The 20,501-nt window shown below is 42.2% G+C and overlaps 1 protein-coding gene across 1 annotated transcript in view; it reads right to left on the bottom strand.

The window, feature by feature from the left end:
- Positions 1 to 4,299: 4,299 nt before the first annotated feature.
- SH3TC2 (SH3 domain and tetratricopeptide repeats 2) overlaps positions 4,300 to 20,501 on the bottom strand; it is a 189,392-nt gene continuing 173,190 nt past the window's right edge. The window contains exons 15-18 of the mRNA XM_075344627.1: positions 16,863 to 16,985; positions 13,708 to 13,858; positions 11,417 to 11,613; positions 4,300 to 7,279 (exon numbers count right to left, since the gene is read on the bottom strand). Coding sequence (XP_075200742.1) covers positions 7,088 to 7,279; positions 11,417 to 11,613; positions 13,708 to 13,858; positions 16,863 to 16,985 — 663 coding nt within the window. The 3' untranslated portion in view covers positions 4,300 to 7,087. The remainder of the gene's footprint in view (positions 7,280 to 11,416; positions 11,614 to 13,707; positions 13,859 to 16,862; positions 16,986 to 20,501) is intronic.

Raw genomic sequence — 20,501 nt, forward strand, 5'->3', positions numbered from 1 at the left:
TGCTATTTAAGAGTCAAATAAATAATACAACATTACACTCCAAATTATAATTGGCAGGTGAACCAAGTAACTTAAAGGGCAATGTGATGGCTATTCTATGGACATAACAAAACCAACTGGACCAAAACATAAAAGCAATGTAAGATCTTCAGCATGACCGTCATCGGCCAGGCCAGGGCAGCCCCCCACTGCTTGCAATATAATAGGGGTTTTTTTGGGGTTTTTTTAAAGCAAACTATAAAATTCATTCCATTTTTATATATTTATGTTGCTGTACCCTTTGCTTGTTTTCATTATGACAGGGGCGTTTATAAAATTAGGCAGTTTATCTGTTTGTCTAGTCAAGTTTTGGTGATCACTTTTAAAGAACACATTAGTGACAGCCTGGGAAAGCAAAGGCAATGTTCAGTATTACCCACAAAATGTGCTAGAGTACAGGACACCGTAAATTTAGCAAGAGAAATGTACTAAAAGCAAATAACGTCTACATCATTTACTCATTACATATTTCACAAATTTCCCATCTATAGTATCACATATTCACTTTTCAAATACGTAATTCTATAAATGTTTTCTCAGAGAAAATATGCAATATAACAGCAGTAGAATAGATACTATATTTTTCTTAACAGTGAAATAAATGCTAGAACCTACAGTATAATAGACGTACTATGAAACTTCTAAGAATGATTTATAAAAAGAAAGAAAACGCATACTATATATAAATATATAAATTCTTTTTATTTACATTAGGCTCATATCCAATACATGAACATCATAGTCATACATGCTACTTACATTTGTTCTTATGCCCTGGAATTTCATGTACAGTAACGTTCAAACAGAAAAGAACAACTTCTGAGTTTCTCTCATTTTGTTCATCTTTTTTTATTCTGCTGTATGTTTTTAGTTGCTAACTTATGGCTTTGGGAATTCTATGTGCCAACGTATAATGGAATCTTGACATTGCCATCTAGTAGGAATAATGTTATAGGGCAGAACTGAGTAAAAGGATTTGTTGGACTATGGTCCAGCAGCCATGTAAGTAGTCTGTGGCTCCTGGACCATGGCCATGCAAACCTCCTTCCACCTGCCAGTATCTATGGTACTTCTGCCAGTATCTATGGTACTTCTGATTAGTAAAAATGGCGCAATAATTACGTCACAACTACTAATCAGTATGGGCGGCAGGAATTCCGAAATGTAGAAGAAGGGTTGCAGGACTCTGATCCGATAGCCACGATGGCCTTTGGACCAGGGCCCAGCAATTATTTTTTTTGCTCTACTGTATTTTCGGGTCCATCACAATTTCTGTGCCAGGGATTTTGTTTTTTAAAGATGGTACTCTATAAAGTGCAGTCATCCAACCTAGTCTTGCGGTCTCTCAGTCGGTGGGCTTGTTCGCTCAGTCCAAAAGGTGCGTGTTGTGCTGTGCTTTTATTTCTCATAAGGATGCTTTGTTTACTGTCATTACCACATAGTGAATAACACTATGTAACAAAAAAACAAAAAAATTCTGGGTTAAAAGTGTTATTTCCTGTTTAATTGTGCATTACTTATTTTGAAAAAAGTTGATGTAACCCCAAAACTTCACTTTTGAGGCTGCTACAATGATTTTAGGATACCTATGTAGTCCAATAGTAAACTCACTATATTCGAATGTCATTGTTCATGTGAACTACACATTACTGTCGTTTTATTAGCCTGATAAGATTTGTGTAACCAAAGTATGAAAGATGTTTAGGACTTCAGGATTCCACATTTTACATCATTCAAAGCTATTGATACACCTAAGTATTACTCCATAATGGTAACCAGTATACTTCTCTTCCCCTTGCCCATTCGGCAAAGCTTAAAGAAGACTATGAAAATGTGAAGATATTGTTAAATGCAATAAAATATGAGGAACATGGTTGGGAAGAAATGAGATTTCAAAATGGTTGTATTCTTGATGGGTCTTCAAGGAGGCTATACTAAGCTTCCATGCTTTGTTTGCCTTTGGGACAGCAGGGACGCTACCATAGACCATATTGGCCTGAATGTACTGAGATTCCGTGGGGAACAACAAAATTAAATGGGAACCACTTATAGACCCTCAAAAGGTACTAATTCCATCTTTCCACATCACACTAGGCCTCATGAATCAATTTGTCACAGCTTAGGACAAGGAATCAGTGCCATTCAAGTATCTACAAGATCTCTTCCAAAAGCTTTCAGAAGCAAAAGTTAAAGCTGGCGTTTTATGTTGAGACTCCATAAATTTCTTGATTTGAGGGCCAAGAGTTTCCCAAACTCCTCAAAAGAAAAGATAAAGAAGCATGGATCAGTTTTGTTAACATAGTTACAGGCTTCCTTTGGAAATCATTAAGCTGAAAACTATGTTGCATTGGTTGAGACTGGTGAAGCAAAATTGGCTGTACAAGGTCTCAAAGTCCATATCCTTGATGCCCATCTTGATAGACTCAAACAGAAGATGGATTCCAAGGAGCAAGGAGAGCGCTTTCATCAAAATAGCAAATTTCAAAATATAAGATGCCAGGGAAACTACAAGGAAAACCTGATGGGGGACATTTGGGGATTAATGCGTCAAAGTGATATGACATACCCTCACAAAAGTAAACATTTCTAGGTTTCTTTTCATCAATTTGTGGCATTTTGATTAAAATATGCTAATGATTTGAAATATATTGTATTTCATTTTCATTATGAACTTAAACCCAAACATGTAATTTTCCTTAAGATGGTATTCCAATTTCAACTTTTCAGTTTCCTGACCGCAAAATCAAGGTTTTTGCAAGCTAAAACATTTTTTCCATGTTTTTATGATATAACCAATTCATGTTACATAGTGTAATCATTGTATATCTGTATCTTTATGCCGGAAGTTTAAGCTATGCAGACTATTTCAATCTCACTGACTTATTTTATCCATTTTTGTTTAATAAACTAAAAAAGAAAAAAAAAAAGAAAAAACAACAACAAAAAACACAATCATGCAAAATTTTCTAAATCAGTAAGTTAAATGCATGGGGAGGGGGAGTTACTGCATTTTACCTTATTTGATCGACTCTGCCAGCCAACTGCATATTCTATATACACCAACCCAAAAAGTATCAGAACATTTATGTAACAGGAATGCAATGGGGATCATTGATTATGGTGACCACTGCTCACTCCTATTCATAAAGACCATAATTATAGGTCAGTGTACACAACATTTCATCTGTTTCAACCATGTAAGGACCAATCAGTTTTGTGACAGTCAAAATTTCCTTGCAGTTATTTAGGAAAAACATTAATCTGCACATAATTTTTCCAATGAACTATGTCCATAGGATCTCCAGCAGCTGCTGAGCTTATATGCCATTGACTTGATTTATGATGAGCTCACAGCAACTGCTGATTCATCTGTATACTCACTTATTAAAATTGACTTATATTTCCTCGAATTCCGCGAGAACTGGTATGTGCCGACCATGAACTGGAGTAGTTCTACACAGTCACACACGGCCATTACACAGTACATAGCAGGGACACCTATATAAGATTATCTCAGCACAGGAACATTTTTTTTTTATCACATCCAATTGTGGATCTTATTCATATTCCAAGATCTGTTGATTAAAATGTACTTTGTCCTTGGGAAAACCCCTTTAAAATGAACCTGTCCAATGTAATATGCATCCAGACCCATGAGCAGTGCTGCTTGCATATTGCTAATCCCTGGCTAACCGTCCCTGTATACACTAGCATAGATAAAGAGATCTTTAGAAAAAGTATTTCTAAAGATCTTTCATTGTATGCTAATGAGGCCAGGGAGTAGACCCAAGGGCGTTAGTTCCATTGGCTATTCGGCTGCCTTAGCATGTAAGCATGCCCCTGTGGGTGTGCTAACATGCTAATAAATGCCCAGCGTCAGAGGCATGGTTGGTCTCACCTCTGCTACCAGCTCTAGTTTTTGGCTCAGTGCGTATGATCAGAACGTCCCCAGACTTCTGGTCATGCGCACTACACCAGTCTGAAACCGGAACGCATACACCCAGCTTCATAGTATGCATGACAAAGTCTGGGACTTCTAATCATACGCACTGAGCTGAAATCTAGCGTCAGACGCGGTGGCAGTGGAGAGCAGTGAGATCAACTATGCCTCAGACGCCACCCCACAGGGGCGCACTAACATGCTAAGGAGGCAGACTAGCCAAGCGAAGTAACGCCCTTGCCACTATTCCCTAGCCTCATTAGCATAGTAAAAAGAATCTTTAGAAATACTTTTTCTAAAGATCTCTTTATCTATGCTAGTGTATACAGGGATGGTTAAGCAGGAATTAGAGATATGCACCCAGAACTGTTTGTGGTCCTGGGTGCATATTGGACCTGACAGATTCACTCTGACATAAAAGTAAGATTAGCAAGCATTATAAAATGATGAAGCAGTCCCATTCTCTCTTTCTCTTTAATTAAGCAGGTGGTAAGTCATGGAAGATCAATCTCCAAGAAATAAAAAACTACATATTACAGCTCTCATTGTCTATCATACGGCAACTTACATATTGTGAACCATTATTCAAGTTTCCCACCATTCTCACAAATGCAGTTGTGCCCTTATGGCATTAATGAGTGATGTCTCATAATACAAGTGACATCTCATCAATGCATTACATGAGAAAACACCAATTAAAAAGCGCCCACATCCAACTTGTGCATTCATTCTCTTTTGCTATTTGCACTAGTACTTTTTTTTCCAGTGTAAATAATAAATACAGGATATGATATCCAATACTCTCAGTAAAAACTATTGGTTGTGAAATTGTTGGTTAGAAGTAAAGATGAGGAGATCAGAGAGAATTTAAATTTGTCTGTTTGTATGGATTTTTTGGGGAGATTTTATACACAGAGAAGTTATTGTGAGGACCCAGGGGATTTCAGCATGAGCAATAGTGACCTGACAATATGGAAAGGACCAGACGGATGAACCAGTGGGGTTAGGGAGATAAGCAAAAAAGTGATAGGGATTTTAGGCTAGGCAAATATAAGGATTTTTTTTTACATTGTATGAATCAGAAAAATGGTGGCCAAATCCGTGAGGAAAGGAATTAAAAAAAAACCCAAAAACAGTATTTTGGTAAATGTGGATCTTTAAATAAATTCTAGAATTTTACATTTATCGCAATTTATGTCACTAATTAGCTAGTGTTGATCAAATTTTAGTGTTGCTCATGTCAGAACCATAGCACTTGTAGGGGGGTCAAGGCTACGCCACACCCCTGAAGGAGTAGCTGGCACACAAAAAGGTTTAACAGATGTAATAAATTGTAATGTTTATGTTTTAAATGGCCACCAGGTGGCAATGTGGTATAGTAATGGCTGTCATGGTACCTGGTTAGGCAGAACAAGGGTTAACTAAAAGGAGGAGGGTAGTGTATAAATAGGGCAGTATGTAGAAGGAGGGTAGGAGAGTCCCCAGTAAGAGAAAGAGAGAACAAGCCAAAAGATTTAAGAATTAAAGATCCTAAGGGTCAACCCTCTGATCCCGAACACGCGGGGTCCTGCACTTAAGAGAATTGTTGGAACTGCGTGCCCAGAAAAGGTGTTTACACCAGTCTGTTGGGGTGGTGTCCGTTCTTTTCTGTATTGAAAACCCAACGAAATCCCCTGTAAGACCGAAAGTCAGTGGGCCCTTAAAAGGAGAAGGTTAAGTCCTGGCCAAAAGCATGAATGGAAGAGTGTTGTCGAACAGAGCCCTTCCAAAGCGCAAGCTAATCCCTGTGGGTAGGGAGGATAGGCTTAAGTGCTATTTAAATAGGTTTGTGCACCATGACATCAGATAGGAGAATGAGGGGTCTAGTAGTGTTTGAGGGAGCTCAGGTGCCAGGAAAGCGGTTGGCCATCAAATTAATTGTTCGATTGGAGTCTGGAGGGAACCCCGTCGGAACCAGGAGCGGTGACCATGTTATGCGAGTGGAAAAAGTCCCTGTAATGAAGAGCAGTAAAGTTTACCGTAGTTGTTTGAAGAAAATGTACCGGTGTCTGCTTTATTGACTCAGGGAACAAATGGACTGTGGCGAAAGCATCCTTTCAGTGAAGCGGCGACCGGGAGGCAAGGGGTTACCGAGTGGCTGCACTACAGCTTGGTAACCCTTGCACACACAACTACCACTGTCTCCCCTAGCCGTTCTACACACCACACATTTCCAAATAATTTACTCAATCTCTAAATTATATCTGTGGAGGGAAGATTATTACATACAATGGTTATATTGTTTCTAAAGTGACATTCAAGGCCCATCCAAGCAGCTTATTATTTAAAATACTGGTAATTAACAATACTGGTTACAGGAGTGACAGAGACTGTAAAAAGGGATTATTTCCCAAAATATTGTGAAAGCCTAATACATAAACCTAGATCCATCTGTTGAAGATGTATTCATGGTCTAGATTTTCTAATAAGATGGGATGTCCGGAAATTTAAACCCCCATAAAAATTGCATAAATCACCTCAGATTGCAAAAATATCAATATATCATTTATATTGTTAATGTTTTTACATTGTATCAAATTGTTTTCATTGCTCAATTCCAATCTTTAAAATGGAGAGATCACATTTCCTATATGATACGGTCTAGTGATATTTACCTATATCACCGCTTTCTATTTCTTCTAATATCAACATTTATAAGGTGCAGAGTGGTTTCCAGTATTTTCGGATTATAGCAGAGATTCAATATTGTTCAGTGTCTTCCTACGACATTGAAATTTAGTATTGGATGATTCATATTTGAGACCTCAAAGTTCAAAGTGGATAGAAACCACTGTCCACATAATTCCTCGCAAATCTCTCACAAATCATTGTGAGGGATAAAGCGCCGCTCACCTTTATACCTGAGATGTTATGAAGAGCTCTGTGCAATAACGTTAATCCTGTATCATCCACAGCTGATAACGAGGATCTAATGTTCAGCAACCTCACATCCAATATCTCGCTAGTGACCATTATAACACCTGGTCTCTTGTAACCCATCTGTTATGTACAATGGAAGGGATTTGTATGTAGCTTTTCGCCTTTTATAAGCAAGTATATGGCGCAGTTTCACGTAAAAGTCTGGTTATTGCCAAGTCGCAGGATTTGTTTAATGAAAATATCCGCCTGTTCTTCATCACGTAGGAACTTCCCATACACATCTGAAAGTTTCCCCATTAATAGCAGCTGAAATTCTTCATTGCCCACTTCGATAGCAGCTGCGAGGGCCAGGGAGAGGTAAGTGACGGCATCTTCTGCATCCTGTAAACAGGTAACATGGTTACATCAGGACAGCTGCTCCGCTTCTCTGTCCAAGAGGAAGTATCATCATCACCTTTCAATCATCAGGAATAATGCACGCTGCACACGCACACATGTTCACGTGATGTTATGTACTCACATTGAATGGGAATGTTTACCTAGTTATTACTTTGTCTCAGCGTGTTATTTCCTTCACATCTACTGTAAATAATGAGGAATTTCCATATTATCCCTCCATAATATGCTAAACTAACCTGTGTAGACAGATCATGATCAGTTTAAAGGAGCTGCATATTTTTACAATTCTGGTTATAAAACCCTTTCTCAATTTATTAGTGATTTTTTATTGTTCTATTTCATATGTCTTTTCATGAAAAAAGATATATAAAACTAAACTTTCTTCCTTATGTTATATACCTAGAAGGTAGTGATGAGCGAGCACTACTCGGTACTCGTAACTAGTGATGAGTGAGCACTACCATGCTCGGGTGCCCAGTTCTCGTAACTAGTGATGAGTGAGCACTACCATGCTTGGGTGCTCATTACTCATAACTAGTGATGAGTGGGCACTACCATGCTCGGGTGCTTGGTACTCGTAGTGTCTAGTCATGAGCAAGCACTACCATGCTTGGGTGCTCTGTACTCGTAAATACTAGTGATGAGCAAGCACTACCATGCTCAAGTGCTCGCCAGTTGTAACTTCTAGTGATGAGCGAGCTAGTGCTTGGGAGCTCAGTACTCATAACTAGTGATGAGTGGGCACTACCATGCTCGGGTGCTCGGTACTTGTAATGAGCAGTTTGACACTCGGATAGACTCAACTCGTGTCCCGAGTACAATGTGAGTCAATGGGGAACTCAAAGATTTCTCGGAAAAATGCTTGAGTTCCCCTTGGACTATCATTATAATTGGTACACGAGTTGCACCCATCCAAACCACAAACTCCTTGTTATGAGTACCAAGCACCTGAACATGGTAGTGCTCACTCATCACTAAAAGTTATGAGAAATGGGCACCTGAGCATTGTAGTGCTCACTCATCACTAAAAGTTACGAGAACTGGGCACCTGAACATGGTAGTGTTCACTCATCACTAGACGTTACGAGAACTGGGCACCTGAACATGGTAGTGCTCACTCATCACTAGAAGTTAAGAGAACTGGGCACCTGAACATGGTAGTGCTCACTCATCACTAGAAGTTAAGTGAACTAGGCACCTGAACATGGTAGTGCTCACTCATCACTAGAGGTTACAAGAACTGGGCACCTGAACATGGTAGTGCTTACTCATCACTAGAAGTTACGAGAACTGGGCACCTGAACATGGTAGTGCTCACTCATCACTAGAAGTTACGAGAACTGGGCACCTGAACATGGTAGTGCTCACTCATCACTAGAAGTTACGAGAACTGGGCACCTGAACATGGTAGTGCTCACTCATCACTAGACGTTACGAGAACTGGGCACCTGAACATGGTAGTGCTCACTCATCACTAGAAGTTAAGAGAACTGGGCACCTGAACATGGTAGTGCTCGCTCATCACTAGAAATTACAAGAACTGAGCACCCGAGCATGGTAGTGCTCACTCATCACTACTAGAAGGCACTTGAATTGCCTAAAAATTGATGGGGTTTGGGTTCTGAGACAACCACCAATTGTGCAACAGACCCCTACAAGTATGCCATTCAGCAAATAAGAGTGTGCATACACCAAATTACAGGTTGAATAGAATGCTTCGGCTATGAAACTTATGATTTCTTTGAATCCATATCCCACTCTGTGTGCACTCACTTGTTAAGCTAATTATTTCTCAAGGTACCATTGTGTGTTTGGTGAAGGTATCCGTATTTGGACCCACACTGATCTACAGGCAATTCAAGTGCTTGCTAAATACAAAAAATCATGGAGAGATTAGTTAATTTTTAATCATGGCATTTGCAATTTTGGTTATTGGCCACTAGGTGTCAGCACAAAAGTCTATACTTAATTGAAAAAGATATGTCATTTTACTGCCTACAGTAAACATGAGTGTTATCACGAACAAAATAAACCCTTTTAAAGCAGTCAACCAAAATATAAGATTATAGAATGCTTTCCCCTTCTGACAAGCTTTCTTAAGGTGTACCCATCACTGGAGATGAGCGGATCGCTGCTCCGGGTCAGTGCTCTTTGGCCATGGGCAGCAACTGTATGAATTTCCTTACAGTCCAGAATCCCAGGCTTATAATTTGCTAGGCTGATGCATTGTCACCTGTATGCCGCATGGAACAAAGATGTCGCACCAGGCTCCTGAATCAAATACTTAAGAAACGTGCTCAGCTCCTGTCTATTGCCGGAGAGCAGTGACCTGGCCTGTGGACTGGTGTTGTGTAAACCGATCTGCTCATCTCTATTACCCATTACATGCTGTCCAAACCTAAGACAAAAAACATCGCAATAAGAGAAACCTCCATTACCAACATAAGGTCAGATTACCAATGCACTGGCATTGTTAATCTTGTATGGAGGTGGTCGGATTCCTGTCCCTGAAGACACAAGCAATAACTGTATAGAATGTATATAATAGAGATGAAAATAGAAATCCTAAGTCATATAACAAGACTTGTTTAAGGGTCACTTTTGACTTTTAGGGTTGCTACCTCCAATAGGTGGCACTTGAGTTCGTCTACTTCTTCCCAGAAGAGACAATTTGAATATAATAGAGATGTAAATGTAAAGAGCAGGATTGCTATGTATGATGTTACAGGAAATGTCTCCATCTAGTGGATGGTTTAGATAGAGTCTATCGTAGTAGGTAAAATTACAGTTAAGCAGTAATGTGTGGGATCAGCCCACTGCGGGTGGAGTTAGTCTCTAGGGGTAGAGGGCAGACTTCATCTAAGTTGAGTAGAGAGAAGTAGAGTGACACTTGACAAGTGCAAGTAATGTGGAATACCGAGGCCCAAGCTAGTGTGTGATTGTGGCAACTACAGTCGTAACATTCAGTATATAGAGAGAATAGAGCTGCCAGGAAGGATTCTAGAATGGGAACGTAAAGAGAACTAGCTTAGTCCCATAATAAGGTACTACAGCCCTGGACTCTAGACAGACTCTTCTGTCATCGCGCTGTCTCCAGAAGTGCGAGTCCTCAGAAGGACATTCAGCATAGACCTGGGCGAACAGGTCGATACAGAGTCTGGCTGAATAATCGGTGTACTTGGGTCAAAGGTCGTATCATTTGTGAACGAATCCTTGTGGGTGGGACGCCAATCTCGAGTAGACGCGGAATGAATGACATGAGGTTCTGAAGCTAAGCAGTGTGGAGGAATCTGGACAAGCAACATCCACGGTGACAAATTGTATGATAAAGCTCCAGGGAAAAATGTGCCCTAAAGTGGTGTTCCTTTAAGAACTTGTTCAAGTGCTGTGCCTGCAGTATTTATGTGTTTAGTATAATGTGCGGTAAGTAAAAGACTGTTAAAAAAGAACTCTGAGTCTGTGTCGGTGTGTACCCTGTGGAAGGGTCCTGGATTAATAGATGGCCAGAAACAAGGTATGAATGGCACCCCAGAAGATCACACACCCAGCCCGGACCACCGCAGGCATGAATTTTCTTGCTGTGTGAAGATAGCTAGGGAACGGACTACAGGAAGGATCCCATCGCCTGCGACTACCCGGACCACCCTCACAATCTGACCTAGTGTGGGTAATGGATGTTTCTTTTTCTATGATTATTTTACCTTTATGTCCTATGTGAGTCAATCTTTACACAGCATAAAATCTAAAAATCTTCTGCCACCCTATCTTTATTGGCATACCTCTATCTCTTTGTACACAGATTAAACAAAGCGGAGCAGGGAGAAGTCAGAGGGATCCGCCAGACTGACTCCTCTACCTGAATTCAGGTCTTCAATCTATGTGTTTTCTCTGAAATACTGCAGTGTTTTCGAGTAAGATGTGATTTTATGTAATGAGGAAACCTACCTGTATATCATAATGTGTGTCATAAAATGGTTAACAGGTTTCCTTTAAGGCAGAAATAGAGGCAAGGGTCCCGAATTGTAATAAGGGAGGGGATGCCTGTCCTAATTTGTATTCTCTCAGGTTTGTCTTTCAGTTGTATCATACTTTAAATATAATTTTTAGAAGATTTTTTACCTTTCTTCTATGTAACGCGATGTCCCCCAGCCGCCAATACACTTTCACATAGTATCCAGCCTCTGTTGCATGTTGTATCGGTGAAGAACATACCGACAATGCCTTAAGGTAACAGTACTCGGCAATCTCATAAATCTGCAAGGCATAGTAGATTCCTGCCAGACGATGAAATGCAACCAGCTCATGTACTGGATCCCCTGGATGGAGACACAAAACAATTAGACAATAGGAAGGAGAAATTCCATTGCTTCGGTCAATTACAGAATTATGAGTAAGCGTACTATTAAATAGGAAGATTCATTTATTTCAGATGAAGATTCCTTACGTCCTATTAAAAAAGGTGTAAGTATATCTGACCGCTCATTCTGTGCCATTTCCATATCCCCTTACAGAAGTTATCATATGAGAAAAATGAGATTTATTTATTAGATTATTCAATACATTACATGTTTCTACCTGGGATAACAAAGGAAATGTCCTTGTTTGTAGATATTGTTCTATTCTTGTTATTGCGCCCCCTGGTGCTCAGTGCTTGTAATCATATATACCCAGTAACTCGGTCCCAGGCCTCGGTTCCACTTACTTTTGCACGGACGAGTGCAATCTGATAAAACATACTTTTGCACTAGAGTGAGAGCAATGCAATCAGGCAGTGTCCATCTGCGATTGATTTCTCATGCCATAGCCGCATAAGCAATGAATCGAAGCATGCTGCGTTTGGCAGCGAGTCTCGGCTCACACACACCCATACAAGTCTATGGGTGCCTGTGAAGCATCGCACTGCACTCTCATGTCATCTGACTACAGTGCAATATACGCACAGACAGGTCGGGGAGGAGATGGGGAGAAAGTGCTCCCTCCCTCTTCTCCACAGCTGTGATCTGATCGCAAGATCACATCATAATCGCGTGACATTCGGCTGACTCTCGCAGTAGAGGGTCATTACCATATCACTTCTGATGCTCTTGCATCAGAAGCTATGTGCAAGTGGAACCGAGACACCACCATCCATCTCCTTTTGTATATGTTTAAGTTAACATCTCCACGACTTTGCATTTTTCCCGTTTTTGTGTCTTCGTTTTTCCCTCCCCTTCTTCCAAAAGCCATATCTTTTTTTTATTTTTCCGTCAATATAGCCAGTTGAGGGCTTGGTTTTTGCAGGACGAGTTGTACTTTTCAAAGGAAATGATTCATTTTACCAAATAGTGCACTGGAAAACGGAAACAAAAATTGCAAGTGCGGGGAAATTGCAAAGAAAAAGTGCAGTTCCACATTTGTTTGTTGGGGGGGGTTTATTTACCACATTCACTATATGGTAAAACTGACCTATCAGTTGGATTCTTCAGATCAATACAAGTACGATGGTACTAAACATGTATAGGTTTTGTGTTTATTTAAGTGGTGAAAAAAAATCAGACGTTTGTAAAAAAATAAAATAAAATAATAATTTAGCTTTTGGTGCTATTTGTACATTTTTATTTTTCGGGATCTGGGACTAAATGATGGCTAAGGCTGCTTTTACACATCCGTTTTTTGCCGTCCGGCACAATCCAGTAAATAAACTGATGCAACGGATCAGGCCAAAAAAAGGGTCCGTTGCATCAGCTTTTTCCATGAGTTACTTCCATTTTTTCACAGATCCCTTGTCCTACTGAGCATGCGCAGTTCAAAAAACTGGATCAGTCATTGGATTCCATCAAATGCCGGATGATGACAGATCCGGCACCCATAGGCTTTCATTGTAACGCATGGCGCCGGATCCGGCGACATACGGTTTTTCGTCAAAGACAAAACACACTGCAAGCAGCGCTCCATCCGGCCGCCGGATCAGCTATTTATGCAGGATCCGGCAAAAGCCAGATGCAACGCAAGGCCATGCGGCACAATCCGGCGCTAATACAAGTTACTGGGGGAAAGAACGGATCCAGCGGCAACACACGCCGGATCCGTTCTGTTTTATACCGGATTGTGCCACACGGCAAATACCGGATGTGTGAAAGCAGCCTTACTTTTTGCACCGAGCTGATGTTTTTACTGATACCTTTTTTGGGTAGATATAATGTTTTGATCGCCTCTTATTGTATTTTATTGCCATGTTGCAGCGTACAAAAAAAATATTTCTGGAGTTTACATTATTGTTGTGCAATCCAGAGGGAAATGGGGACTTATATACAGTTTACTTCAATACTGTAAAAGAGGCCTAAAAGATGGTGGCCATTGCTTACATTGGCAAAACTGGGTGACAGGTTCCCATTAAGTTATTAGAAGTAGAAAGATATCAGAATACCTACCGACAAGTGTGCTGAGCCTGACAGCCATTGTAGCAAATTCCAGTGAAGATTTATAATCTTTCTCATGTATTAGCAGCTGAGTAAGTTTGTGAAAAATTCGGAGCTGTGATCGATTATCTTCAAGCTTCTTTGCTAATGGCAGGGCACCGTCCTGAAAAGGAGCATACAAATTACAAATAAGCCTGTACTGTAAATGGCTTGTTGAATTCATACAGTTAGCTCCAATTTTATTTTATTACATATTACGGATCAAGTCTATTTTTTTAAGCAAAACCTTTGCATGTCATACTTATGTGAATACAAGTTTTTACTTTGTCTATATATATTACACTTGGCAAAGCACCAGACTGAGGTCCAGACCTACTGTCCCTATAATGTATATTGTACTTCCATAATTCATCCTCTGTGACTTTTGGGAACTTTTAATGTTACTACTCAAGCTGATGGCAGGTTTTCACCTAAGGAAATATCAATAGTCACTACATCTGAAAGCAATGCTCGGAAACAAATTTGACTTTTAATTGAGTATAACGACATCAGGAAAAGAGAATGGCGTTAGATTAGTATAAGCATAAAAAGTATGATCATTTAAAAAGCAAAAAACTACTGGTCATTTAGTATGGTGTATGGGAATACTGTATCGGAATACTTGAAGTTAAAGAGGTGGTTCACTACTCTGCACTAGTGGCTACATCTCTGGAAAACTGGTAAGGAAGGTTTTTTCTAACTGCTTTGTTCAGCGAATTCTGCCTGTGAACGGTGCTATTGCGGTCCGCTCATTCCCATGAAGTGACACCCCCTAGGCACCATGACCTCTGAGATCCGGTGATGTCACGTCAACTTCCAGTTGACCCAACATCACCTAGGCCAGCCTCAGAGTCCCTGAGTGACTGGGCTGTGGGTGGAATTTCATCGTCTGTCCCAGCCCAGGATCGCTCCTGCTTGCAGCAGACTGCAGTGAAGGAGATCGCGCGAGACATGCTTTGCTGTGATGCTGGGCTGTGATAAGCGGTGAAACACTGCCAACAGCTCAATTGCTCAGGAAGCATGGAGCTGGCCTCAGTGATGTCAGGTCAACTGGAAGTGACCAAAAGTATGGCCACCCTAGCCAAGATCGTGCAGTCATTAACAGGAGGCCCCGCAACCAGCAGCCATCGAGTTTGCCTCCAGCCCAGATGATGTCCCCTGGCAATGGTGAGGGAGGAACCGGTTGTCCCAGGATTAGGTATCTGATCGCTATGATTCCAACGGACAACCGATTTGCCGCTGCTGCGACAAAGCGGGGTACTATGCCCAGGGATGTTCCTTGAGTGGGCAGAACCTGGGGGCAGGAGCCAGCCCTCAAGTGCAAGAGAACAAGGCTATGTAAGAAGTAAAGTATCTGAAAATGTAAATGGTTAACCAGTTTAACAACATTTATTGAAAGTACTGATTTTTTTTTTTCTCTGTGCCTAAAAATGGACATCTGGGCCATTTGACTATGTGTGGCCAGGACTGCCTTGTACATAATTAGCACCTGTTGTGCTCCCTACCAGTATTAACATGACTCAAAAACCTGTCGTGCGTGCAGAAGAGGTGAAACAGGGTCTGAAACGCTCTGAGTATAAGATTGGGGTTCAAGGCAGTTCCCCATATTGTTGTTGCTGCTAAAAATATTGCACTTGATCAGAGTGCTGCAAGGTGCAAAAGCAAAAGTTTTATGTTTATTACTAAAAGTGAATGTCTTATGCTACAAGCATGTGTTCTATGTGTTTTATGGTGTCAAAAGGTTTTATATGTCGTAATGTGAAGTATGTGAAAGTTTGTAACGTTCAAGAACCCATGCCTCCCATAAAGGGAAGAAAAGTTAATGGTTACAGCATTACTAAATTCAGCAGTGATATCCATTGTATTGTCTTTTTTTTCAGCCCGCGGACGTGCTGGGATTCGCTGTGGAGAAGTGTTGCGCCCCAGAGCCTTCAGTCGCCACAGAGTACTGCACCTCCCTAGAGGTGCAGTATTCATCCCAGTGACAGAGGAGGTCACTGCCAGTCAACCACCACAAATCACCACAACACACAGTTAGTTGCCCTCTCACTGGGACTGGGCTAGTGTAGAAACATTGGAGGAAGGCCATCACTAATGTAGTGGACCCTTTGCTCACTAGTTCCGGAACCCATGGGGAGGAGATTGACAGGGGAGCAAGGCGACACACACACTCATGAACAGTGAGTCAGAAAACAGGAAACAAGTGAGACGCAGGAGAACATGGTCACTGAGCGGAAAGCTGATAGCTCCCTCAGGACCGGTGCACACCTCAGGGTGTGGAGCCCTAGGCTGTTGGGCACTTCAAGTCCCACCAGCAGAATCTTCCGGGCAGAGGATTTCAGGTCTTTTGGCCCACACACAGATCCCGGGGAAAAGCAGCAAATAGAGCCAGGAGTCGTAACCCACGGGCGGCACCAGCAACGGAATCGCTCTGCCTGCTATATGGGATGGGAAAGGAACCATTCCCAGGACTCGGGGCCCCGCGTAGCTTCAGGCTACAAGGACTCACACAACACAGCGCAGGGAGGAAGGACTCAGAGGGTAACCCACCGGTTCTGACCTCTGAACTATCCGGGATCGGCTGGGGCCCATCACAGCGGAGGCCGGCAGTCCAAAGGCGGGAGCAACTCAGTGATTAAACAACTTAAACTGCAACCGCTGTTTCATCTGATCCATCCCGTGCCGCCTCAATAGAGTGGACCACTACTCCCAACATCCTCCCTGGGGCCTAGCTCTGCCTGTGGAGAGCTGTACCATCCAAACTGCGTTATCATCCGCTCCAGAGAAGACCTCCCGCAGTGGCGGCTAATACTGGCCGCACACCACAGGTGGCATCACGAATAATTAATCTCATCATCCCCATCCATATCTTTATTGACTCCGAATGGGTCACGTAAATAGGACAGGCTGCTGTGACATCCCCAAACCAACCCGGGGACGAGTTAACCCTCCCCTATGGGCGAGTCATTTATCCTTTACGATATGAATATAGATGACAATATTTAGAGGAAATTTATAGAAAACTTTCAGGATGCTGATAGATTAGTGAATAAATAATATACAGAATAGTAATTGTAGCGCTGTTCAGTTTCCACTGGGTTAATTATTCATATTTTGAATATAATTACCTTATAAAAAGGAAGAGCCTTCTCTCTCGTCTGTAGCCCATGGAAGAACACATCTCCGGCAGCTTCATACAAGTGCAATGTAGCAGTAAAGTGCTCTGATTTCATGGAAGCTTGGATGCCAGCCTGGGAGAAAGTCATATTATAGCCATCAGTCACAAAGCTTGTCTTTTCGAAATAACTTAAGACTGTCTGGGAAATACATTTTTCTTACAAATTTCTCAGATCATCTCAAAAGAAATTAAAGAAGCCATTCTCACCTCATCTATCCTGTGCCAAGCCATTCTGACAATGTCAGGTCCACAACCAGTGTCTACTTTCTGTGGCAGCAAAGATGTCACATCACAGGGACATGTGCCCACTGCAGCCAATCACTGGCAGCAGCAGTGATCTGCTGCGGCCAGTCAGCATTGCAATGTGATCAGGGAGGTTAAGTATTGCTTCTTTTAAGTCTTTGGAGAAATTTGAGCACTTATCAGATAACCTCTTTAACGTTTAAGGGACAGTTCGTGAACATGTGCTACATATTTATAGGGCAATAGAAAGCTCCTCTGCCTTGCCAACTGTAAGAAAAGCATAAGAGGGACTCCTAGTACTAGCTACACACAAAAAAATATTGTGCTGATTAGTTAATAGGAAGTACACCAGACGCATATGGGGAAATGTAAAATTTAGAGATGGGTGAGCATTAAAATGCTCGAGTCGAGAGGGTCAGAGACGCTTTGTAAGTGCTTAACTTGAGTAACGAGTATAATGGAAGTCAATGATTCGGCAGTTCGGGTCTCTGCCCACATACAGCCAGCCATATACAGAGCATTTCCGGGGGGAGGGAGGGCAAGGTTTTATCTTTTGACACACTACATCTGAAAATGTTGCTTTAACCCCAGTGAGAGCCATTGAGAGACTGCGGAAGACTCTTCCTGGGATGCCTGCTCATATCATGCAGTGAAGCAAAACTGTGCGTTGTGGCCATTGTTTCATGGACGACACATCGGAGCACCTGCGATACTCAGCCGAGCTTGCAAGTACCCCGATGCTTGAGCAAGTAACGAGCAGTATCGAGCATGCTCGCACATCACTCATAACATTCTCTCTGCCATCAAAATGTTAAAAAAATGCCATTTGCATAAAAATGTTAGGACTTTTTACCCTTTACAGCACTTTCCTACAAAGTGGATGGAGCTTCGCACACTGCTACCTGACAAATTTACTATCATGTATGCCAGAAAACTGAAAGAAATTGCAGTTGAAGTCTATGTTTGCTCTTAAGTGGAGTATATTTCATTTTCTGGTGTACAGACAGTCCAAATGAGGTGTTCCCCTGAATAAATGTGGAGCGTCTTATTTCAGCAGGCTATTGGTTTCAGATTGGCATGGAATAAATGCCTTTCATAAATCCATCGTATACATGAGGTGGGTGCTGTTCTCATCTCCTCTTAGATCTCTGAGCGGTAATTGATACACTGCAGCCCATCAGGAGGGACGTAGGTGGCAAAGGGGCGGCTCTCGTGCAGTCAAACTTTATGTTTGTGCCATATTGGCAATTAGAAGAGTGGACCTGTTTCCTCACAATGTGTCCATCGCTCAGGAGAGTATAGTCTGATTTGCTCTAGTTTTCTCTGAACTGAAAGTTTTCAGCATTAAGGGGCACTTTGCACACTACGACATCGCAGGTGCGATGTCGGAGGGGTCATGTCGAAAGTGACGCACTTCCGGCGTCGCACTCGACATCGTAGTGTGTAAATCCTAGATGATACGATTAACGAGCGCAAAATTGTCGTAATCGTATCATCGGTGTAGTGTCTGGGAATTCCATAATTACGCAACTGCGACAGGTACGATGTTGTTCCTCGTTCCTGTGGCCGCACACATCGCTGTGTGTGAAGCCGCAGGAGCGAGGAACATCTCCTACCTGCGTCCTGCAGCTCACGCCGGCTATGCGGAAGTACAGAGGTGGGCGGGATGTTTACGTCCCGCTCATCTCCGCCCCTCCGCTTCTATTGGCCGCCTGCCGTGTGACGTGGCTATGACGCCGCACGACCCGCCCCCTTAATAAGAAGGCGGGTCGCCGGCCAGATCGACGTCGCAAGGCAGGTGAGTCCACGTGAAGCTGCCGTAGCGATAATGTTTGCTACGGCTGCTATCACAAGATATCGCTGCTGCGACGGGGGTGGGGACTATCGTGCTCGGCATCACAAGCATCGGCTTGCGATGTCGTTGTGTGCAAAGTGACCCTAACTGTCAGCTTCACATCTGCATAAAACTTGTTATGGTTATCTGCATTTTAGGTATGTAACTTTACCCCAGGCAATGATATAAGCTCCCATAATGTGGAGCAATGCTTACCCTGCACAACTGCTGATAGTGCTAGACTTGACCAGGCACCAATACGAAATACCTCTGTGAGTGTTCATAGTAGGCACATGCTAATTGTCCATTGGGCATTCCTTTAGGGTATGTTCTCATGATGAGCTTTTATTGAGTTTCTGATGAATTTCTGCACCCATTATGTAAACTAGGTTTCTTGTGTTTTTTCCTTGTGGGTTTTTTTTTTACCAAGCATTTTTATCGCATTTTTGACAATGCAGTTTTTTGTCTCTGTTTCATATGCCATGCTCTAAATAAAGCGGCTTTATTTTTGAAACTTCGTGGTATTTGGCTTTGACAAAACCTTACTGACATTCTTAGGTGCGGATTACAAGTGGAAAAATAAATGTGCATATATAACAGTGGATTTTCCGCATCTAATGCAAGTGTATGGAATCTGATCATAAAACTCAGTGTGCCCACTAGAAATTTGAGATATTGCATATCTGAAACCGTGCCACATGTAAAATCACACAGCGGAAAAAAGAAATACAGTGGGCATGAGATTTCGATACCTCCCATCGACTTTTCTGGAACTAGAAGGCGCTGCGTTTGTGACGCACTGAAAACATGCAGTGCCAAAAGCTCCCCAAATACTGATCATGGGAACGTAGCCTAACAGTGATTTGTCTTGAGCTTTCTGAATGTAATTTTTCCCAACACCTCCCCTCTAATCTACAGTGATCGCCTTAGCACCCTCCTGATATGCTAGAACTGTCACTTAATAGCAGTGCAAAGACACTTTCAGGAAGAACGGAGCCCTAAGCAGAGCCATGGGCGGAGTGACACATGACTCAGCTTTGGAGGGCAAGCAAGGGGTTAAAAGCAGAGCAAGTAGGTCTGTACTGGGGTTTGTTACTATAAGGGGAGGTAGTTTAGAGAGGTGTGGTCCGGAGATTTGTAGGAACATATATAGGGTGAGGTAAAAGGGGGTCACCTGCAATAGGCACGTAGGCACCACTGATGAAGGTCTCACCCTCCCTCCCTGATGAATGGGGTGGACGAAGAAGGTTTGTTATATATATGTATGTATACATGTTGTATATGTATGTGGGTGTATCTATTGTGTATTTGGATGGGTTTATGCATATAAACCTCCCATTTTGGATCTGGTGGATAAACGGTGGTACCAGGGCCGGCATCAGCACCCGGCATACCCGGGCAAATGCCGGGGCCCTGGAGAGGTGGGGGGGCCCACTCGGCCTCGTCACTTCAGCTGCCCCCGGGCCCTGCCTACTCTCCTTCAGTTCTGCTGCCCCCAGGCGGAGTTCCGGG

The sequence above is a fragment of the Anomaloglossus baeobatrachus genome, chromosome 4 (genome assembly GCF_048569485.1).
Source record: "Anomaloglossus baeobatrachus isolate aAnoBae1 chromosome 4, aAnoBae1.hap1, whole genome shotgun sequence".
Classification (NCBI taxonomy): Eukaryota; Metazoa; Chordata; class Amphibia; order Anura; family Aromobatidae; genus Anomaloglossus; species Anomaloglossus baeobatrachus.